General features: G+C 42.0%; 1 protein-coding gene across 3 annotated transcripts in view; it reads right to left on the bottom strand.

The window, feature by feature from the left end:
• Window positions 1-24,179, bottom strand: part of LOC131474213 (adhesion G protein-coupled receptor A1) — a 134,689-nt gene that overhangs the window by 13,311 nt on the left and 97,199 nt on the right. For 2 of the 3 annotated variants that reach the window (XM_058651976.1, XM_058651977.1), the window contains 2 exons: window positions 6,847-6,974; window positions 1,388-1,511 (listed from right to left, as the gene is read on the bottom strand). In XM_058651976.1, the coding sequence (XP_058507959.1) occupies window positions 1,388-1,511; window positions 6,847-6,974 (252 nt within the window). Of the gene's footprint in view, window positions 1-1,387; window positions 1,512-4,060; window positions 4,474-6,846; window positions 6,975-24,179 lie in introns of those variants that run through there. The other variant, XM_058651978.1, reaches the window with a different exon arrangement.

Raw genomic sequence — 24,179 nt, 5'->3', positions numbered from 1 at the left:
ACAAGTTGGGGCTGCCTTCCTAATATTTATTATCACAGGCAGCGGTAGATGGTAATGTGTGTCGGTAGCAATTATGATGATCCAGAGAGACTTCAGAAAACCACTTTAGTCCGACGTCAGTTTACGGAGGTGTTTTGAAGAAATGTTAGCATTTTTCATGTCACTGTCACAGAGACGCAGTAGGAGCGAGACACTGGTATGGACAAACGTACTTTTCCTCAAACCCTGTGTGGTGTCACAATATGCAACACTTCATGAAAAACACAACAGACACTGAATGAATGCTATTCCCTTAATTATTTTGGACACGGAAAAAGACAATTTGTTTGTGCTGTAAACCATATCGCCATTAAAAACACCCTGTCCCTGTGGCAAACAGAATAATATTGTGTAAAGCAGAGATTATAGGGAATCAATATGAACACAGATGATGTCATTTTTCTATTTGCCATTACACTGTGCAATTGCAGTTGCAGTTTTAACATCATAATGATAGGTTCCAAGCCAAAGGGTTGTCTATTTCAGTTTTAACAATATGCAGCCCTTTAGATGCTTTTATTTAAACGAGACAGATGAGGTATGACAGCAAAACTCCAAAAAGCAGTATGAGGCTACAATTACACTCTAAAAACATTTAGAACGCTAACACACTCCCAGGGACAATACTGTGGCTGGTGGAGGTGACAACAATTTTTTGTCAAAATGTTTGGTGTCACACTGGTCATACTTTACAAATATAAATGTATGAAAAACCTCAACAGAGGAGCTTGATAAAAAAAACAATAGGTAGGTAAATAAGCAAAAAGCAAAAGTATCAATCAAAGTAAATAAGCAATAAGGGCAATACAGTGACTTAATATAAATGAGCAGTGCGTGTGTGCGTTGATGCTGATCTTGAAAGGGTTGATTTATTTACTTATTCACTTGGCCATGCACTGTAAAAATGTGTGAATAACTGAATAACTATCGTCATAAACACTAGGACCAACTGTATTTTATTATTCAATTACATAAACTGTGAGCATTAAAGCTAACATTTGCAAGCACCATGCAAGACGGTTGTCACCATGAATCACTTGCAGACAACAGCTGCGTATGGGTGACCACTGAAACCTACTGGAACACACACACACACACATATGTAGACAGACAACAGAGGGACAGGGGGCCAATGTATTCATGATGAAGAAGCATGAACCATCAGGGCTCATTGTGCGAACGCTTTTGTCAAAGAGCAACCACACCATACATGGCACAGGAGCATGAAAGGCTGCTCTACATCCACATCAGCACTCAGTGCCCTGGTTGCCAACACCTGAATAGACATTTATAATCAATTTTCTGAAAAGCTTTGAGAGTGGGACGAATGAAAAGGGACTGCACTTACTGCTTGACAGATGATGGGGTATTTGATTCGATTGATGCCGCCGGCAAACACAGCGAAGGTCAGAGCCGTGTGGAAACAGAAGTTGAGAAGCATATGCCATCCCTTCCGACTGATACGGATTGCGCTGTCATAATAGAGCAAGAAACAAAAAATTAGTAAAAAAGAAAGAAAAGACCTTTAAGACGAGGCAAACTTTTGATCAGACAAGGGTTCAAATTCCTTTTAAAACTGAAAATTATATTCTTACATTTAAAACATACTGTACGTATCACATGTTTTATACAAACATAACAATACTGAATTAGATTTAACAGTTATGTACCGTACCATACAATGCATGATACATGGGGAGAAGCTGGAATTTCTTTGTCAACTCTAGAGTGGGGAACATTGCCATCAACATAACTGTCAATCATCAACCACATGAACAAAATCATTCATAGTGTTACCACATTCACTCTTCGACTCCATTGTCTTGGTGGGATTTAAGAATATCACACCATTAATAATGTAAGAAAACAAAATTAGAAAACATTCAATTCAATTTCTGCACACAGGAAGCTACGTGATTTATCCATTCAAATTATTTTACAACTTATCAAAAAGTAAAAAAAAATCTTTTATGACAACATTTCCAGACCCAGTTTATTCTTTATTTCAATATAAAATGGGGAGCACTTATCACTTACTAAGGAGGTGATATTATGGTAATACCATTTTATTTTTCTTTATTTTGTGTTCTAATAAGGAGAAAATATTATACTAATGCCATGTTATTTCCAAGTTAATATGCAGGTATTAGCTAGGTAACGTGGAAATGTTTCTGAATCAAAAGCGATGTCCCACACAAATTATATAATTAAATTAAATTATTACCGAGCTTGAAAGGTTGGTTACTATAGAAATATGTTGGTATTACACTTCACTAAGTAACTATATATATATATATATATATATATATATATATATATATATATATATATATATATATATATGGATAAACTGTGTTTTTCAATGACCACTGTGTACAACGTACAATCCTCTTCCACCCACTGTCATGCCAATTTGTAGTGATATGCATAATAACACTGTATGATTCCTTCTGCTGGTTTGATGGTAAAATAAAAGACAGCTTCTAGTTGACTGGGTCAATTGAAGGCTTCACAATGCAAAACTATGCACTCATATGCACTTTCTGAAATATGGCATCACCCATGGCTTTACGCAGCCTTGGACAGAGCACTTAACCCACATTGCCACTTCCCATCCAGTTCTTAGAAAACAGAATAAGTAGGTCACACAATATCAACGCACAAGCTCGTACTATGTGAATTAACAGACCATCGATTCTTTTAATTACTTTCCTGTGTCAGCTCCCTCCTCTTAATCTGTACTGTCACCGTCACCATTTGAAATTACATAACACCATGCCGGAATTCTCCGCTCCCCAAAATGGAGGAGTGAAGCCCCGGCTGCACGTGAGCCAACTGTAGATGAAGCAGTGGCTCAGCAGTGAGCTATGAGGCGTGTCTGGTGCTGGGCTTCACTGCTCTGTCTAAGAGAAAGGAGAGTTAAAGCTGCTGTTGTCAATGCCTCTGCTGCGGTCCAGGTACTGAACTCCATCCAGGAAAGAGGCCGTAAATCAGGCCAGCTCCTGACCTCCCTGAAAGGGGGTTTTCATAGGCTCTGCTCTGGGCTTTCATTGGGTCAAGTACATTAACCCGGCAACCCTCCACATCCCCATCTCCCAGAGGGTAGGGGGAATAAAATTGTCCTCTCTCTGCATCTGCTCTCTCCCCATGCACCACTGCTGTGCCAACTGTAAGAGACAATAAAGCTGTGGACTGTATAATACGACACCATTATACACTGGGTAAATTCAGCGCACTGATTTCACTGGTGACTATTACAAACATGCTGGAAATCCCCCTTAACCGTCAGTAGCAGCACTGTTAAATGCAGAAATATTGCGTGCTAATTGTGATGAAGGGCATGCATGCAGTACCATCGGCTGGTTATATAATTGAAATCAATACCATGTTGTTTTCTAAAATCAATATATAGCGTATATACCACAATTACAAAATCATAAAATTTATGTTCCATGTAATTAAGTGTTTACCAATGTTCCATGTTAATGCAGTTAATGCAACTTGGTATATATCTTTGTCACTTGAGGCTAAACAAACTAAGCCCTACAAAATAAAAGCTTATCAAGTTATTATCAACATTAGATTACAGATACAGATGTGGCAACAGTAAAAAAAAAAACATTTTGAGTCATGTTTTTGTCAAAAGAGTTGGATATGTGCCTGAAATCCTGTATTTTTAGTCCATTACTGGACTGGCTCTGTAGCAAGTTCTGTCTATGACCTGTTGTACTAAAGTAAAGTTGATAGATAATAAAAATGAATGATTTTGTTCTGTTAACTGAAGCCATTGAAACACATCAGGCATCACACAGGTGGGTGGTCATTATTATTCAAATACAACCAGAGGCCATGTTGTGGTCATTTTAATTAATAGGCTATACTTATGATGTATAGTTATTTTTGTAGCTGACATTTTATAGGAAAATCACTGATGTAAGTAATCAAAAGGAATGATGGCTGATTTAAATTGAGCTTGTTCAGTTTCAGAGAGCATGCTCGCTCACACACTGTCCCGACTTACATGCACTCAACAGAGCCATCATCAATGTTTTCAGCAACACCTGAAAGGCCACAGCAGATGTCGATGGTGCTCCAGCTTCATCTCGGTCACTCCGATGTTTCGCGCTCCCCGTGTCGGCGAACACACACCCTTAGCATCCCAGAGTGCTAGCTTCTTGCTCACCGTAGAGCTAGGCTAACGCAGGTGGCTAACCGTCTGAACGTAGACTCCTCGTCGGATGAAATTGTTCACAACAGTCCCTCCATTGAACATGTAGAGTTCACGTTTTGTATACTCCAATATGACAGTAACCAACTTAATGAAATATGTACAGTAGGTTACGTATTTCCACTAATAACTTGTATTATCTTGCACCTGTAAGCTGTGTCACGTCAAACTCCTCTCTCTTGACACATGACCTCCAACTCGCTACTCATTGGCTCAGAAAATAAACACATATAAATGTGAATTTCTTTCTCACAATAATTCCCAGCATAATAGGAAACAAAATCATTTGAGTAGTTTTAATACTCAAGTAGCTTTTTAAACTTCTAAGCTATGTCATGTATGAATGTATCATATTATTTATTAATCTTTTTTTATGAACATTAAGAACTTTTGTCTAGATTTTCCACAGTGGTTTGGTCATTTTAATTAATAGGCTATACTTATGATGTATAGTTTTTTTGTAACAGACATTTCGTAGGAACATCACTGATGTAATCAAAGGAAAGATGGCTGATTTAAATTGAGCTTGTTCAGTCTCCGAGTGCATGCTGGCTCTCTGTCACACTGTCCTGACTTACATGAACTCAACAGAGCCATCATTAATGTTTTCAGCAACACCTGCCAAAATGTCCACAGTGATAAAGGGCCATTACCATTACAAAGTATATACTGTATTATAAAATTAAATAAAACTAAATCAAGCTGGATGGTGTTTTTTCATTTTTTTCATGCGTTTTGTTTTTCCTCTTCCTTGGGGGATACAGAACATACTGTGACAGCCACAAGCATAATGACAATAACACTAAGTAAGTTCCTATGAATCCAGTCTGTACGTGTGACATGTGTGTTTCCCATTTTGACCGAGTCATGACTCTGACAAAACTTGTTTCACAAAAACTTGCACCAACTGGACTCAAAGACGCGACACTGCAGAGTGTCCTCACCTTATGCATCCCTACGCTGCACCATTAATCACAGTCTACGTTGACTTACCTCACTGACCGACAAAGAATACTGCTGCACACATTCTACTGCATGTGTGCATGTTGTTACGGACCAACGTGAGAAAGTGACAAATGCGCAAAAAACGCGCACTGTGCCAGCCTTTCCTCGCATTCTATCCATTAAACACATGTTCCCGATGCTTCGCAGCTTGGATACTGTCAGTCATGTCGAGCGATACTACACAACTGGAGTGTTACTACAGAGAGGGAGGGTTTGAGGAGGGAAGTGTGGAAAAGGAGGAGAAGTGTTGTAGTTGTATTAATATGAGGATCACAGGAGAAAAAAAAAAACTCTCTATGGAGCGCCGTGTGCGGAAATAGGCAGCGGAATCAAGTCACAGCTGCAAGGAGCTGGATCATGAACTTAGATACTGATAGTGATCATTCCAACAGAAAAATTAATCATGTTCCTCACTCCACACTCCATCTGAGAAATAGCAAAAATGCGAGCGAGCATCACTGCCTATGAATAAATGATAATTTCAGATTTTTTTCTGTAGTATTGTAGGATTTCAACCATCAAATAATATTTCCAAGCTTATTTTGATTGTACGTCAACTTGAACGGCACCACTGTCAGACCCTGAGCAGGTCTTCATCTCCTGCACTGGCATCTGGTTCCACGTCCGTGCAACACAGAGAACTACAAAAGGGTGGCATGGCAGAGGCAGCACAAAAACTAAAGAGGGTTGAGGAGAGTAACAGAATAAAAGCAAAATATTGCAACACAGAAAGTCCTGTTTCTCAATTTAAAAGGTTTGACAGTCAAATAAAATAGTTTTTTTTATTCGTATAAGGTGTCAAGTCAGTACACAAAACTGTGTTGCTTTACAACCACTATAGTTGTATATAGTAGTTTTAAAAATGCATCATGAATTTCATGAAATACCCCTGTTAGAGGGTTTTAGCATTTTTTTTAGATGGCTTTACAGTTAATCTTTGCATTAAGTCCAAGTGTACCTTTAGCGTTTGGTTTATTTAATTCTCAGGCCATCAAACATGGGTGCGTCCAGTGCTGATTGGAAACTGTTGACATTGCCGTTCAAACTCAATTCTTAATCTCCTGCAATTTTCAAATTGCTTTCTTCCGGGGCTGCAGTTTTGCAATTTCACTTCAGTCACTGCTGCAATGCCAGACGACACGGATGCTGCTGTCAACACCGTCTGACTGCAGAGGAACACACCCTGTCTTTGTCCCCTGTGTCACTGATGGATGTAAGACGCATATGCTGCTGCACCTAGTTTGATCAATTTGCTGCTTTAGTCACGGTAAGGACAAGGACACAAACGTAAGAGCAAAGACTCACATCTGAAAAGACAGCATTCAAACGCGTTATTCTCACAGCGTCACAATACATATTCACTATTTCAACGGCTATGTGACATTTGAAACATTTCCTATATATTTTATATTAATATGGAACGAAGAGCTATGACAATAACACTGTATTAATGCCACAGATGTGTTAAAGTGACGATGATTTGGCGTGCTGTAATAACACACAACACGCGCTCACTCACTGCTTTAAGAACAGCATCCACGGCAGACACAAGCGAGGTGGTGACATCTTCTTACCTGTGGTGCACGATGTAGGTGATGATGGAGGCGAAGAGGCAGAGCAACATGACCGCCGTGCAGGCATACACGACTGGGTGCAAAAACTCCCCAGGGTATGGGGGGAAAGACAGCACCTTCTTCAGATCCTGAGGCGGAAAAGAAGAGAGAGTGGAGAATGTTGATCAGATAAAAACCATCGTAAAAGCAGTCCAGTCAAATCAAATATAATCAGCGAGCAGGAGCGAGGCCTGCATAGTTACAGCAATCCTCAAAACGAAGATGATACGTTTTCCAACTGTTACACAGCCCGGATATGACATGCAAGCAAAACACAAATGAACGTCAAGAAAATGTCAGGAAGCTGTCCAAATGAGCATAAACGACTAACAACCTTGTCAAGTGAATATTCTTCACCAGTATTTACTTTCTGCATTTCATGCATTTTGTTGACACTCATAGCCGGAGAAACTGAACGCAACAATAATCTTCCTACTCTGTCGACAAGAAGTGGGACAGGAGCTGGGGAAAGAAGAATGAAAACAAAGTTAATTTGCTTTTTTGTGTTTCCTCGCAGACACAGTTGTTAGCAGATGCTCATTAAGCTCTTATCAACATCACAGTCAATTTGCTTTGCTTTATTCTGCTTTGGAATCGGCACGACAGACTCCTTCAGCACTCACGGAACATACTGTGACAGCCCCGGCTTCAGACTCTACAGACATCTTTTTAATAAAAAAAAAAGTTTCAACTGTATCGCTGTGTCCACATGGTTTTGCATCTGTTGTGTTAGAGACAAAAGAAACAAGCTCACTTGTAATGGAACCCACTAGTGCCTCACTCTGCTCTGTGCCACAGGCCCAGAGCCCACCAGTGACTTTTAAAATTAGCCTCCGTCATGTTGACGCCGCTAAATAAAGCGTACGCTATCTCCATAAACCAAGCAGCTCCGTGCAAGTTTGTGTCCGTGAGACGGATCCACATACATGCTGGCGGAGTCCATCATTGTCTCGTTGAGTGGCCAAGTGGGAGATTCTCTCTCCGTGTTTACGCAAAGGCTGATGAGCCTGTTGGGGCCGGTGAGGGTTTGCAACCTTCAACAGAGCATTTCTAAGCACAGTTGTAGAGCAGTGGCCTGAGATGAAATGAATGGTTCGGGGGGGACAGGACACTGGAGGGATGTAAGGCAGCAGTCACTCATCACTGAGTCCAATAGGGCCTTTCTGTGTGTTAGTGGAGGAAAGAGGATGTGAAATACAGAAATTAAAATCATTCTTCCCTAAATTAATTAAAAGGGACTTTTCCAACCTGGGCTCTATGTTTATAATTGTGGATTACAAAAACCCTTTATAATTGCTTCAGTAGATGTGTTTTGGCTGGCAGCTGCAACACGACGGCAACGGCTCCACTGTAATGCAATGCAATCCATCAACGGTGGCATTCCACATAAAGTCCACTAAAAAGTGCTTGTTTTTGACTAATAAATGGCTCAAACTGTTGGTTTATGAGTTTGACACCATTACTGAAGCACTCGCGTCACTAAACTCTGGCTATAAATCCCCACAGAAACTTGAGACTTGTTACAGGGAGCTTAAGCAGTAAACGGGAGTGAGAGACAGCGCATTGTGCGGTGTCTGAGGTATCAAACATCCATCACCTATGTGAGACCTCCGAGCGAGAATAACCGTAACGATAACGAACAGTTTGAGCCATTTATCTGCAAAAACAAGCACTTATAGTGGACATAAAATAGAATGCCGCAGTTTCTGCATGGGATTACAATGTAGCCATTGCTTCTTGTTTTTTGCAGCTGCCGACCACACCGACCTACTGGACCAATTCTAAATGTTCTAATGACTAACACAGCCACATTTATAGAGCAGGTTGAAAAATCCTGGATTTCCCCTTTCAGATTTTAAGCCCTTTTTTGGAGGTATAAACAGTAACTGTGGTGCCAGTTCCCAGAAATAAGTTGGATCGTTGGGAGTCTTTGTGCATGCCTCCATCAAGTACTTATGGTGAATAATGCACGAGCATCCACATCACCAAACACACACTGTCAATCACAGATTCTGACCCGACTGACCAATGTCCTTCCCAAGTCGGCAGCCAACAGCACATAGCTGTGGCGTGCACTAGCTGCATTTGACACCAACAATAAATCTTTATGTCCAACTCACTGACCGTCCGTACCACAATGCCAAAGGTTAGCGAAAGCAGGTGTAGTAATAATACCTCTGCAGGCCCGTATATGCCTGCGCTATTGAAAAGTAATGGAGGAAAAAATCTGCATGATTGACTTTGCAGCTTGACGCTTGGCCCGGACGAGATAGGGCAAGCGATAAGAGAGACAACAGCTATCAAACATCAAGCAAGAAAACACTCTTCACGGTTTCCTACTGAGTAGCAAGAATATATCGTAGAGAAGGGACGAAATATAATAGTGTGTTTGTCCTCGGAGCGACGTCATGGAGGGACAATGAAAGCTGCTGTTAATTACAGTTCAATGAACTGATGTTGCAGGAAAAAAATGAAGAAGTAGCCCAGAAGCATTAGTAATGCAGCTGAAATGAAGCTCTAAAGGCTGTGAGCAGACTCGTACACTCAAAGAGCAAATAGCACTTCATATGAGTTAAGATCATGAAAAAAAAAAAAAAAAAAAAAAAGAAACCTGACAAAATCCATCCAGTGAACTAAGGGTCAAAAGGAAAACATTTCAGAGGGAATCAGTTATGGGATCAGTAAGAACTAAACCATGCTCAGATGTATTGAACGGTTAGATGTGATGCAGCACATGTGAAGCAGCACATGATGAGTGACAGCAGCTCCGGTGAAATGGCTTTAGGTGTGAGGGTGGAAGTCAAACACTCTCATGGGACTTATTATCATCATCATGGGCTTAGAATGTTCACAGAGAGTGTCGGCCTGTTTAACCATCGCTCACCTCAACAAATCAGGCTCACCATAGTTGTGTGTGTGTGTGTGTGTGTGTGTTGGAGGTGTGAGTGTGTACTTGTATGGTTGTAATGAGGCAGAACCTCATTACTGAGAAACTGGCTAGGTTTAGGTCTAAGAATTGTATTGTGGTTATGGTTAAAGTTGTCTAAAAAAAACACTGTCTAAATGAACGGAAATCAATGTGAGTCTGTGTTTATGTGTGTTTGCTGAGCTGCTTTTCTTAAAAACCCTAATATGTCATTTATCTAAGAAGTAATGACTCACAAAACTACTCAATGCTTTGTTACTTTAAGTAGTATATTGGTATTTTGAATACATAATTTAATACAAAAAAAAAAAACACAGTGGAAATGGAAATTTGGGGATTTCCATTTCTTACTTAATGTTATATTCTTGATTTGTTGGAGCTACTGTATTCAATCTTTCAAGTCCCACGTGTCTGTAAAATGCTGCATAGTGAGACCGTAACACCAAAGTCAAAGCATTTTCAGCATGCAGGCTGGCATTCCTCGAATACTCAATTACTTATCTTTTTCCCTCAGTATGCGCTGGATACTTGAAACACATTCAGAGTTGGTACCATGCAAATTGGATGCTGATTAAAAGCCAAAAAAGCTCTGCTGACAACAGAACGCGCTGTTCTCGGCATCCAGATGAACCAAGACAGACTTGTACATCCTTTCCAGATGAGCTGTGTAGCTAAAATGTGGTGCGACTGAAGCTGCAGAAGCAAGGGAGGCTTTCATATCTGAGCAGCAGAGCACGACGTTCACACATAGGGCCTGCTTTAGGATATTAATGATGGGTGATGTGTAAAGAAAAGAAACATCATTTAAATGTTTTTTTATATCCCTTTGACATTAGCTAAGCTCTACCAAGACCACTCAGTTGGTGTCGAGCTGTTGTTTGACAGAATAAAACAATGAACACACACATAAATGCAGCCCAAAACATAAGAAATCATAATGTCTGACACTTCTAAGGTGCTGGTGGAACGAGCAGTTCAGCCAAAGAGCGACAGGAAGAGCAAAGGTTTTTGGAAAGAACCGGCCTTGCTAAAAATCATTGAGAAACGACCCCCCCCCCCCCTCGTCTAAAGTGCTGAACAGATACTTGGGGGCCAGGAGCAGAAAGAAAACCTGTCATTTTATGGGGCAGTATACAAATGAAGAAGGGCAAAGCTGGAACAGAGCATGCATGCTCAGCAGAACCCTTCACTGGACAAATAAAGGTTAAAAAAAGACCTTAGGGCTGCTGGGAGGAACAGGAGAAAAAAAGAAAAAGAAAGAAGGATGAAGGGAGTTTGTCCTTTTCAGCAGACAGATTGACCTAAAGAAAAATGGCAAGGTGGAGAACTGGACAAATTGTTGGGCCCGAGCTGCAGCACTCCTGGGTTGATGTGGGGCAAACTGCAGCACATTCAAAAGAGAAGGCTTGAGTGGGATGAATGTGCAATACTCACACTAAACACTGACTTGATATACTACAGCTTTTTACCACTGTTGCTATTACCTGGTCATCCATCATTTTCTTTAAGGCTTGTGCAGATCTCGTATTTTGTGTCTCTTACAGTCTGCTGCATGCACATTTTACATTGACTAATGCATATTTAAGTCATACGCAGATCTCCGCGTGCTGTGCAATAGATACGAGCTCAAGTTGCAGTTGTTGCTGACCCGGCTGTCACGGTGACTGATAGGCCATTAGCGTAGCTTGCGGCGTTCTCTGAACAACCCTTCCCTGTTGTACTTTGCAGAAGCCAGTAGCAGAATGTCAGCTTGGGGCTTGAGCAGCCAGCACCAAATGTGATTCCTCCACTACACTTATTATCATTACTGCCATTGTATTTTATCACGGCACTGTATCCACTTTATTACTGTATCTGTGTGGCGGGGCATTGCGACTAACCCACTGGCAGCGTAATTCATTACAGCCATGCATGCAGGCAACACTATTAGCATACACGGCAGCTTAGTCTAGCCTCTTCTGGATTACAACTGGCATGTTATGTCTAAACATGCCTCCATTCTTCCCATGCCTGTGCAGCTAACAGGCCACCAATTCCCTGTTTGTGATGTAGTTACAACTTTAATCCAGGATCCCCCCCGCCCCATGCCAAAATCAGATTACCAGAGTCAATTAAACTTGATCCATAATCTCAGCTCAGAGGCAGAGTGGGTACAAGGTTATGTGGCCTGCAAAACAACACACACACACAATTAATGCGACTTACAGACTCGGTGCCTTGTTTTAGCGCAGTGACTGGACAAGAAGATGGACCGAGCAACTTGTAGATCCTACAAGCAAACAGTTCCCAGAGTCTTGCATATTTAATGCCTTTTATTTTTAACCGATGCCGTTATAAATGCAAAATCTGCAAGCCACTCTGTGACATAACGTCCACACACCAGTGTGCTCCTCTCCCTATTGTAATCACATTGGAGCATGCAAGGATGCACAAACACTGTGGGAAAGAGGCAAGAGAAAGGGAGTGTGAGAAAAAAAGACAACTAAATTAAAATCCCCTAGTGAACAGCCTGCAGGCTGCAGGCTCCCAGCTCCCGTTCGGCACTGTATTTTATCATCCTTGAGTGGCTGTGTGAAGGCTGGAATAGAACCGGCATGAGTGTGCAAATCAAACCCACTCTGGCTTGCCCATACAACACTGGATAAGAGAGAGAGAGAGGGAGAGGGGAGACAGTGGCGAGACTGCGTAACCTCCAGACTTGACGACACCAGGAGAAACAGTCATGCCCCATTAGCGCAGGTCATCAATGTTCTAGCGGTACCTTGTGGCTGTCACTCAGCCCATAGCTTTGAAATATATCCGTGCGCGTAATCAACACGTCGTTTGGCCCAAAGTTTAGCAGCAGGCCAACGACACCCACTGTGCGACAAGTAATCAGATGACACGGAATCAGACGCACATCCGTCAAATCACGAAGCATTATGAGCTGACGAGGATCCTCGCTCTGCATAAAGGATGGAGCCTCTCTTGATGAGCACCTTCATCTAAGACTCAGCCATATCAGTCGGGCTGCGTTTATCTCCTCGCACATCAAGGGACTATTGTTTCATTAGCACTGACTTGGCTACAGCCCGAGATCAGACATGTTGTGCTGAGCTTTTAGGCTGATCACATTGCCGTGCATCCGTTATTGTAGCTGCCGTTTTTTGGAAGTATTTAAAACATGACCGTAAAATAGTGGAGCCTCTCGCACTGGTCAGCCTTGCAAACGGAGTAAAAGCATGTAATTCACTGTCGGCAAAACTCCCTCTGGAGTTGGGAAATTCTCAAGTCTGCTGTGAACAAGATGAATCAATATGAACTTAATGCGAAAGCAGCGAGAAGATTGGTTTTTAATTGGCCAGAGACACTGGAATGACTCTAATATCTATCTTTTTATTTATCTGGGGAAGTCTTCTCACACACATATATACTTATACATATTGGCTGCTCTCAATATCCCAAAGTAACTTAATTTATTAATGACTCAGAAGATTCAGATAAATTAAACATTTCCATATGTGAGGGACCAAAAAAGACTCTGTAGCTGCAGCCACTCAGGAATCAACAACCTGTGTCCCAAGGATACGCAGTAGAGTAGGTACACTCAAGTCATACAGTACATACCCATACGTGTGTGGCTGCTATACATGTTCAACAGTGTAAATCACAAACATAAGGAGATGTGAATACTTGCTGCACTAGTACAGAGCCTCTCTACCTCTACCTCGCCAGCTAATGTTCTGCAAAGTGCTGCAATGGGAGCAATTCTGGATCAAGTGTCTTGCTCAAGGACATATTAATATGCAGACAGGTGGATAACGCCACCCATCCTGTGATTAATTGATACCCTGTCCTTCCTCCTGATCCACAGCAAAACAAAAAAGAAATCCTATTGAAACGTTTGGTTTTCACTGTGTGATTTCTAAATTCCAAAGAATATTACGCGCTTTCATGTTGAGCTTCTGTAAGTCCTCTGTCGATCACATAATCTTAGTTCAGATAACGACACAAGCTCTTAGAGGTCATGCTAATAATAAAGTAGCCAAATTTCAATTTAAGGAACGTTAATTAAAGAATTAACATTAATTACACGACGCTGATACAATCAAAGCCATTTCAAGAGACAAAAGCAACAGTTAAGAGCAACGTCTTCCCTGACATTGATCCCTGCTCTCTGTTATAATACAAACGAGCAATGAGTGAACAATGAGCTTCAATAATCTAAGTAGTTTTCCAACACTGAATCAAATCTTTAGGCAAAGAGCGGACACTCTAAGTTGACCGTTAGGTATGAGTGTGAGAGTGGATAGTTGTTTGTCTCTATGTGTGCACCCTGCGACCCTCATGTGGAGGATAAAGCGGTGATGAAGATGAGTGAGTGACAATCAAATCTGAAAAGGCACCCGTTTTAAGGACCTTTTCCTGCATAAACACAGACCTTGCCAGGACCAGTAGTCTTCATGGAGATTAAGGCCATCTCTTTGGAACTGCATAAGTTTATGTCTAAGATTGGTTAAGTTAAGGTTAGGGTTCGTTAGTGTCCTTAGAAGAACATCTGCACACACCTGTGTCGGCGTCGGTGTGTGTGTGTGTGTGAGAGAGGGAAAGATGTTGGTAGGTGTTGTCTGAGAGCAGTGACTCATCTCCTCCAATCGCAACCCACTACAGAATGCTCAGTGGCTGTGGCTCTATGTTAGGTGACGCGCGCGCACACGCACGCACGCACGCGCGCACACACACACACACACACGCACACACACACGCACACACACACACACACACACACACAATGTTCGACATTCATGACTTGAGGGGACATTGCATTGACTTACATTCATTTCTTGGAGACTTACTCTAACCTTAACCACAATTACTACTCTCCTAATCCTAATCCTAACCCTAACCCTAACCCTAACCTCAACCTAACCATGAAACATATCTTCACCTTAAAATGTAGTAATTTACGTTATGGGGACTTGCTTTTTGTCCCCACAAGGAGGACAAGTCCCCATAATGTGACTGTGTAAACAGGTTTTGGTCCCCACAACATTAGTAATACCTGGTACACACATACACACACACACACACACACACACACACACACACACATGTTCGACATTCATGACTTGAGGGGACATTGCATTGACTTACATTCATTTCTTGGAGACTTACTCTAACCTTAACCACAATTACTACTGGCCTAATCCTAATCCTAACCCTAACCCTAACCCTAACCTCAACCTAACCATGAAACATATCTTCACCTTAAAATGTAGTAATTTACGTTATGGGGACTTGCTTTTTGTCCCCACAAGGAGGACAAGTCCCCATAATGTGACTGTGTAAACAGGTTTTGGTCCCCACAACATTAGTAATACCTGGTACACACACACACACACACACACACGCTCATATTCATGGTCACAGGTCCACTCCTCATTCCCTCGCAGGTCGATATTCATTGTACCACAACATGCATTTGTCTCCTGTAACAATAGATCAGAATAGTGCGGCGCCCCATGGGTTTTTACTTTTGTTAACACTTTTAAGGTTGGTGCGGCAAAGAGAATGTAGCCACTGCAGCCTCTGTACCCAGAATCCTTTACTCTGTACCAATAGAGGCCTCTCCACATAAATAAGCTCTGTCCGCGTGTTGCTTAACGGAGCCGAGCTGGTGCATTTACAGAGCCGTCGCACACAAACATCTGTTGCTGGCCACCATTTTATTTTCATGAGCTCTACAAAACCAATAATAGCTGCTCTAGTGCTGACTTACGGCATAAAACAGCTGTTGGTCATTTGATGGCTCTGGGTCCATTACCATAGAAACCACATTGATACCACAGCTTTTAAGGAATAGAGAGTGTGTCTGCATGTAAGGGGTCTGGCCACTGCAGTGCCTTTAAAGCAAAAAGAAACTCAGCTTAAAAAATGAGCGACCTTGGTGTTTTCAGCACCGCCAGGAAGTCGCACCAGGACCTGGACTGTTGCTGCCACGTTCTCCAACTGTGGAGGCATTTAGCCCCCTGTGACATCGCAGCTGAGAGAGAGGGAGGGTGGGGGGGGGGGCGCTCTTGAATGAATGCAGCCAACCATGCAGAGAATTAAAGCATGAAAATACGTTATCAGGTGCATCTAACAAAAAGTGGCTTGTAGCAGGGACAACAATGAAAAGCAGTGGTAAGGCGAGATAAGGCGATGAAGAGTGATGGCATCATGTAGACGAACACCACAGAGACAGATGAAGAGAGAAGGATTCTTCTGGTATGCCTGACTCAGACGGCTCCCTCCCTCTCTTTCCTGATCCCTCCATTCCCCAGCCGCAATGCAATTTTCCTCCATTTTTGATTACATATTGCACACTGTGATCTCAGCGCAGTCCCATTTTACAATGTGACAGTTGTGCCATCGCTGCCATTTACACCTAAATGGGCGCTCCGTCTACGTCACTGCTAATTCACATGTTTGCATCTCGTTAGAGCCATTTTTTTAAGGCAAAGACGAGGTGTCAGGGCAGTGGAGGAGGAGGAGGAGGGAATTCGAGCAGCCAGATTCACTTTCACCCTTGATACCGGAGCACATCGCTCAGCTGTTTGGAGCGGGATTGTGGAAATGAGATGTGTGAGTGAGCGTTGAAGTTAAGAACAGAGTGATACACAAGCCCATCTACAGTTGTGAAAATCGCTCAGACATGAATACTTGTACTCATCTCTTCAGCCGTTCCCAAACACACATGGCAATAGAGCACATTAGCTCAAATGAAGATGGATACGCTAAGAAAACACTGTCACTCAACACTGCAGATAAAATGTTTTTTTCTTTTGAAAAGAATCTCTATGGCCATCCATCAAGCGAACACAGGGGTGTTCTGCAGTACTTAAAAGCTATAGTTGAGTGTGTGAAAGAGCTGGATTTCCTCCAACTTTCAAACTACCTCGCAGCAACCCCACACTGCCGACTGACCCCAGCCAGCTGTGGGTGCTCTGTGCTCTGCTGAACTTACAGCAAACTGAATAACTAATGTTAGAGCTGATGTTGATGTTTTTCAATTGAACCAATTTCACTGGGAACTATCCTTAGACCTCTTGTATGAGAGTTATAATCGTATACATGTTACAAGTTCGCCTGGTTTTAAAAGGACATTTTATACTTACCACAGGTGCTGCACACCCAGCTGCCCAAGGAGGATGAATCTCTCCTGAGCTTTATTTTCTTTCTTTTCTTGTGTGTTGGGGTTTGTTTGAGCAGTCATTTCTTTATTGCTGCCTTTGGCTTGCAAGGCACTGTTGAGACACTGTGTGTGATAGTGGGCTCTCGAAATAAATTTGAGTTGAAGTGACGTTCAATTATTCATCGGTTACGGCACTGCAGTTTTGTTCCTTCTAAACCACACAACTGGTCCCATCCACCGACCCCTGTCGAGGGGTCGACACACTGTCCAGAATGACAAGTTTCAGTCCTGCCGATTTATGTCATCCACTTTTGAGAAAAGATCCAACTAAGCACAAGTTCTATGTGGTCTTCAGAGCTAGGGCTGCCATCAGTCTTTACCTGAAGATGAACAGACCAAAGCCTATAATGTGCCATCTCTCATGCCTGAGGCAGTCACCCCCACACCCACTTGACTAAGACATGCATCTTGAAAAAAATTATAATGTATTATTTCTGGTTTCATTTGGTAAATATACTCTGAAAAAAAGTTCTCAACAAACACTGATACAAACAGAGATAAAACTGCAGTTTTGGGTGATTCTTTCCAGCTGTGGATTAATAAACACCAACAACTATTTCCTGCAGCAGGACGGTGTGGGTGAAAGCAAATGCCTGAACAAAAAAAAAAGCTACGGACGTCCCGATCCGATATTGATATCTGATATCGATCCGATATCAGCCAAAAAACGGATTATATCGGCCTGCCATTAAAATCTCCGATATAAACGCTCGGTATCGGCCAATACTCAAGGCTGCAATATCGGTATCTTATCGGAAGTGAAAAAGTTGTATTGGCCACCAGGTACTATCCCTAATGGAAAAGCAAACACAACCCTGAGTCAAGCAGTGCTAGAACTGTATAATGGAAAACCCCCAAAAGTTGGGATTCTGGAGAAGTGCTTACTAAAATCTCTACCAGTAATCATTTTAGGCTTGTTCCCAGAGAACGAGCACAACATGTTTGCTATCAATGGACTTGTTAAGGTTCTTATGACACCAGCGGCTTTGTGCAGGCTTAAAAAAATGTGTCCAAATTCAGCCTTCAAATGACAGACATGTTAATACCGGATTATACACCATCATTTTCAGACATTTAAAACGTAGAGTGAATCCAGAATTCAAGAGAAGAATAATTGCAATTTTAATATCAACGGAACCGGAAATCAAATCTACAATCTTCCAGATGAAAGACGAATTTCTCTACCACTGATCCACCACTGCCCTCTAGGCATACTCAGGTATACCCAGGTATAGTCAGAGGTTTGGACAGGACACGTACTTTGCTTAATCCACAGAATGAATCTAAATAATTAAACTGTGCAATGATTGTAAGCAACAGCGTTGTAAGAGAAGAGGGAGCACATACCACACATTATTAATACTTGGTTTTAAGTGGTTATTTAAACAATTTCAAAAGATGTGTGAGATAATGCACGTGGATCAAGATAGGAAAAGGGGGGCCCACAGAGACTGCTAATGTATAGGGCGCAGAATGTTGTGCTACACCCCAGTGACATGCTGATGTATTTTTAATAGCTCTGGGACACCAGCAGAGCTCTCTGGTACAGAGAAACAAGTTATAGTAGCAGGCTTCAGCTACATGGGCCATACTTCAGAATAAGAATTGGAAAAAACTTAAAATAATCCCAGATGGGATCATTAAAGCAAGTGTAAAGCATTTCACAGGGGGGAATAAACAAGTAAACAACTTTAAACACACATTATTACAATAGAATGAAGTACAGGCAGGTGCAGAATCTCATTGTAACTAAGTGGATGATGCCACACATGGTTTCTGGGTTAGTGGAAGGGAGAGGAACAACGAAGATAGTGTGAGAGAATTTGAATGGAGGAAGCTCTTTGCCTCAAGGTTCAGCCGAAGAATTCCTTTTTACTCTCTGCCTTAACTGTCTGAAAGCCATTGACGGTGACAGTGAGCAACAGAGAAGCTCCCTGCGGCTTCATTTCAGTGAAACACTTAACACTACAGTCACACGAGCCCATTTGATTCCACACTGGGACCACAAGCTCATCCGTCTTACTAGAGATCTGAACACCACTATTTTGAGAAGCACACGGAGGGTTGTGTGGAGCGGAAAGGCTGAATCAGCATTGTGTGAACTCATTTGAAAAAAAAAAAACAGGTTGTGAAAGACATTTGTTTATCCATCCATCCATTGTCTATCGCTTTATTGACCACATGAAGGTCAAAGGTCACTGGAGTCAATCCCAACTGACACAGGTTAAAAGGCGGGGTGCGACCTGGACGGGTTGCCACTCCATCGCAGGGACCTTTGCTTATATTTAAAAGTTACACACGCGTCTGAAATCCTGCTGTGGTCTTATGTAGTTTATCACTGAAAATGGGGAGAATTATGTAAAACGCAAACAAGTTGGAAGGTTGGCTCTAATCTAAGAATATCTTAGCAGCTGTCTGCCGTCCTTGTCATTCCTAAAAGAGTGGACAGGAGGCCATACTGGATTAATGGCTGCTTCCTAATTACAAGCCAAGCTACTGGCTGTTGTGATGTTGTTTTTGGGTCCGCTGTTTTTGTTTACAACAGCTGTCACTTTTCCCAAAAATCAAGTCTAAACAAATTTATAATGACCCGTGATTTGTTTGAATAAATTCATACTGTAGGGCTTACGTCTCCAACATGCTATTGGACATAAATAGGCACTTATGAGATGCATTTTGAGTATGTAACTACAGTTTGAACACAAACTTTAAATCCCACGTTCAAAATAATATCAAATTCTGAATAAAACGCCCTTGTTTGCCGAGTAGAATGCACTCTTACAAAGTCACAAAGACGAGATCAAATGTCAGAGGTCCTGGGACTATGGTCGGTCATGATAGAAAAGGCCATGACATGTAATAAAGCATTTATTACAGATTATGACTGTCGCCTTTAACCCTTGGCCTTCACTATTTTTTGGAGCAATATACTTTTGCTTATCAGGTCTTGGCAGCAGCAGCAGAAGTAGCAGCAGCAGCAGTACTATCAGTGAAATGGAGGTGCAGGGAGGAGAATTCTGGGAGCTGCTGTCTTGGCTGACAACAAAGATGGACATACAGACAGCCAAACATCCAGCCAGCCACAGGGCTGGATCACTTTCTACACAGCCCTATAAGTGGTAGTTTTTTTTATTATTATTTGAATGTGTTTGTCCGCACTGCCTTTGCACTGTGCAAATGAGGCACTGTCTGCTTCAGTTAGATGCAAAGTACAAATGCAGCAACTTAATTGAAAGCCAGTGACAGAACCTCAAACAGAGAGGGAGGGAGAGAGAGAGAGAAAGCACACGTGTGAGAGGGAGGGAGCGAGAGAGCGATAGAGAGGCTGTTTACACAGCATGCCCTCGTTTCTACCAAGCTGTCTCTGGGGGTTCAGAGAGGGTCGCACTCTTAACTGCAGAAAACAGCTGGTGAGACAGGAGGAGGGAAGGAGTAGGGGGCGTGGGAGCATTTTAACATTGACAGTTTCAGACTGATGCTATATTATAATGGAAATATGCCCTTTCTTCCCCTTTCTTTTACTATAAGCTGTTTGGTCCAGCCTGTGTATGCAACAGGGTTCTAGGACATGAAACATAAATGCTGGCTAGTCTCTATCAAAATGCAAAATGAGCCGTGTTACCTGTTTCATTTGAGTCAGGTTTGACTACTATTGAGTCCACACATTTTTTTTTTTTCCCATTCGAACCATCATATCGCACTAATAGCTTCAGAAGATCGGCCACAAATGTTGTTTTTCCGAAATCAAAATGCAACAGCATCATTATCTTTGTCGTTGTGTCTTCTGAGACTGTTTGTGAGCAAAGGACAGTGCTTCGCGCTTGAAGCAAAAACTTTGGCTCTCCGTATAAAACACAGCACAGTTTTGGACGGCAAATAATAACTGGCTGCATACAAACAACATCAAAAGTGTGAGGCCAGCAAATAGCTCATTAGATTTCTTAATACACACACACACACACACACACACACACACACACTACTGTGTATGCACACATACTAAGTGCAGCATTCCCTTCTGCTGCAAGCAGCGCCATTATAATCTTTCATTCACTTAGCTGAGAAGCATACATAATTTAAATAACAAAAGTTTAAGGCAATGCGATTTATACAAACTAAGAAAATAACGCAACCAGTGCCAAGTGTTAAAGAGGAAGGCCAATATAGGTAAGTATTGGCAGCAGCATCATCACCAGCAGCAGCAGCCCTCTTTTCTGGGAGTGCAGAAGGTTGTCTGCAGGATGAGCCAGACATTTCTCTTCTCACACCAAAGCACATCCAGAGTCAGCAAACACAGAGAGGTTAAAATCCAAGCAGTTGCAAAAAAGAAAAAAAAGAAAGAGGTCTGAAGAGGCAGTGGTGGCTTCAGCAAGCACTCACCCTCCTTCACTCTGCCAAGCCCCATGTGCTAAAGTAATCACGCCTGATATCAAGTTTAAGTTAATGCTTACAAATGGAACATGAGTGCATTTATTAAATATTAACCTGAGCTAAACCTCCACTCGTGTGCAGTGAGTTCACACAGCATGGCACAAAACTAAGCTTTAGAGTAACTGGTTAAGGCAGTGGCGGGTGGAAAGGCTGCACGGCTGCTTACTCATGGATGGGGGTGGATTTGTGCTCCACTGACGACTGCCACGTTTGGCACTAGTGCAGGTGCGGCTATGGGTGAAAGGAAGCTGATGCTAAGTGTGCTTAAACTAGCTTAAAACATAGAATTGTTTATTATTGCTTAGTTTAAAGAAATTTATATTACTAGAATAGGGGTAGCACTTTTAAAAAAGTGTGCTTCCCAACCTCAGATTCCCCTGAATATATATCTTCATTCTTTTTTCAGCCTTGGTCTGAGGCTTGAAACTGCAATGCTAATTCTGCACTTCTTAGACCCACTCATAGGGGGCACTGTTGCCAACTCCTCAGTAAGGAAAGTCGCCATCGGCTGTCGTAAAAAGTCGCCAGAAGAGGTCACTGTCACTGGTGGGACTTGGTCTACCAGTAATACTATTCTAGTAATACAAAGGTAAATGCACATCGGTGAAGTATTCCTTTAACCAAAATGGAAATATTAAAATACACTTTATAGGAATAGTTCAATATTTTGGCAGATGTGTAAGGTAAGATACCCAAGACGCATTGGTGTCATAGCTATTAGAAGCAACCTGGGGTTAAGTGTGTTGCCCAGGGACACATTGTGGATTGAACCCATGACCTTTCAATTAAAGGACAACTCATTCTACCACTTTTCCACAGCTTTGCATAAAGACTACTAACAGGGACAAAATGCTAGTGATAACACAGCTGACACCAGAAGCTCACAAATGAACATGTACTGAACCAAAAGAGTAAGATGTTGTGGTTCGGGAGGTTATGTGCCAGACTATTTCTTGGCTACAAACACCAACTTGTTGCAGTCTGTCATCACAGGAAGGATGCCAATTAACTGCTCTTGGCTAAGAACATTTCTGGCACACAACCCAATGGAAAAAAAAAACTCATATTTTTTTTTTTTTCTCTTTGGTTTTATCATGGCGAAAACAAACGAGACAAACAATTTAGTAGATTTAGTTAAGTCTGATGTAATGGAGTTGCATGTCTGAAATGGTGTTCTGCATACCTGGGTTGTAACAAGTGGATATTCGAGTTATTCTCCTCTGACCTTGAGCACCGACAAAGCACTTTTGCACTGATGACTGCCACTCACTGGGCATTTTCTATTTTCCCTGACTAATCTCTGTAAACCCTACAGATTGTCGTACGTGAAAATCCCAGTCGATCGGGAGTTTCAGAAACACTCCGTGCAGCCCGACTGGCACCATAAACCATAACCATGTTCAAAGTCACATAAATCACCTTGAACATGGCGAACCTTGAAGCAAACGGGCAGCAGCAGCTGGTGAGTGTATGTACTGTATATTACAGCATTATGTGGACAGACAGGCAAAGTGTGAATTGATTTTTCTCCTGTAACAATCGCGAGAGAACAAATATACGTATTTCACAAAACACCCATGTTGTCATTCGTGATTTTCCTTCTATTTCTGCAGCAGAATACACACTCATGCTAGTTACAGATACGTTCTTACACACACCATATCACAATATGCCCAAATCCACAGCTATGTTACCTGTATGCACACCCTGGAAGCTCCCTTTTAATCTAACCCTCTCCATATGACAGTCTGTCATCACCCCTCAACCACCAAATACCAAATAGAGCTGCGAGACGTGGCTGCATATCAAAACAGGTCATCGTCATTATCACCGCAATTCCCTCCATCTCCACACACACACACACACACCAGAGCTCGTTTAGTATGAACGTGTCTTAGAGACAAAGTTAACCTCTCCGACGCTGGACGTTGTTGGTGGGTGAACAATGAAAACTGGCATGTTGTCTCATTATATCTGCCGAGAGCACAGACGCGGACAAAGGGCTAATGGGGACACGATTCTCTGAAAATACAACATGCCAAGAAAAGAGACAAAAAGGTATGCAAGATTGTATTAAAAACCAAAGCACAAATGTCATCTATTCCTCCTCCATTTCCTCCAAGTTAGTACTTCGAGACAATGACAATGATCCATTTTCGGAACGTCTCAAAAAGCTGATTTATTATTTGTGAAATGCAGCATGGTTGCTTCTGTGTTCTCACTGTGATAAGCGCTTTATAAAAAGGCTTGACAGGTATTTTGTTCTTCTGTAGAGAAGAGCTTTAGGTCAATTCCAGCAGTCAGCAGGAATGTCACACTGGTATTGAGCCGGTGCGAGGCTCAATCAATGAGAATATGTATCGGGACGGGAGCCTGTCTTGCCTCGTGTAGCTCAAGACAGAAGATTATTGAGCTGTGGTCCATTTAGGTGATTTTAAGACAGGAGACACTGATTGTCGTCATGGAGCCACACAGGCCTCATTGTGAGGTCAACGCGGGGCATGAGAGAAAACATTTCTTTATACTGATCCCTAAAATGAGCTCTTGTTTCTGTGTTTGTCGACACAAGAGTTACGAGTCTGAGGTGTGATCATTAGTCTAAAGCAACACGAAACAAAGAGCTTTATACAAAAGCAGGATTTGAATGTCAGGTTACATTGTCAGGTACAACACACATGCAGCTAATGAACTCCACAGGTTATATTACTATACATAATATGTGAC

Source organism: Solea solea, chromosome 15, assembly GCF_958295425.1.
Source record: "Solea solea chromosome 15, fSolSol10.1, whole genome shotgun sequence".
NCBI classification, from domain to species: domain Eukaryota; kingdom Metazoa; phylum Chordata; class Actinopteri; order Pleuronectiformes; family Soleidae; genus Solea; species Solea solea.
Note: the sequence above shows the minus strand (reverse complement) of the source record. Positions and strands in the feature narration are given on the sequence as shown.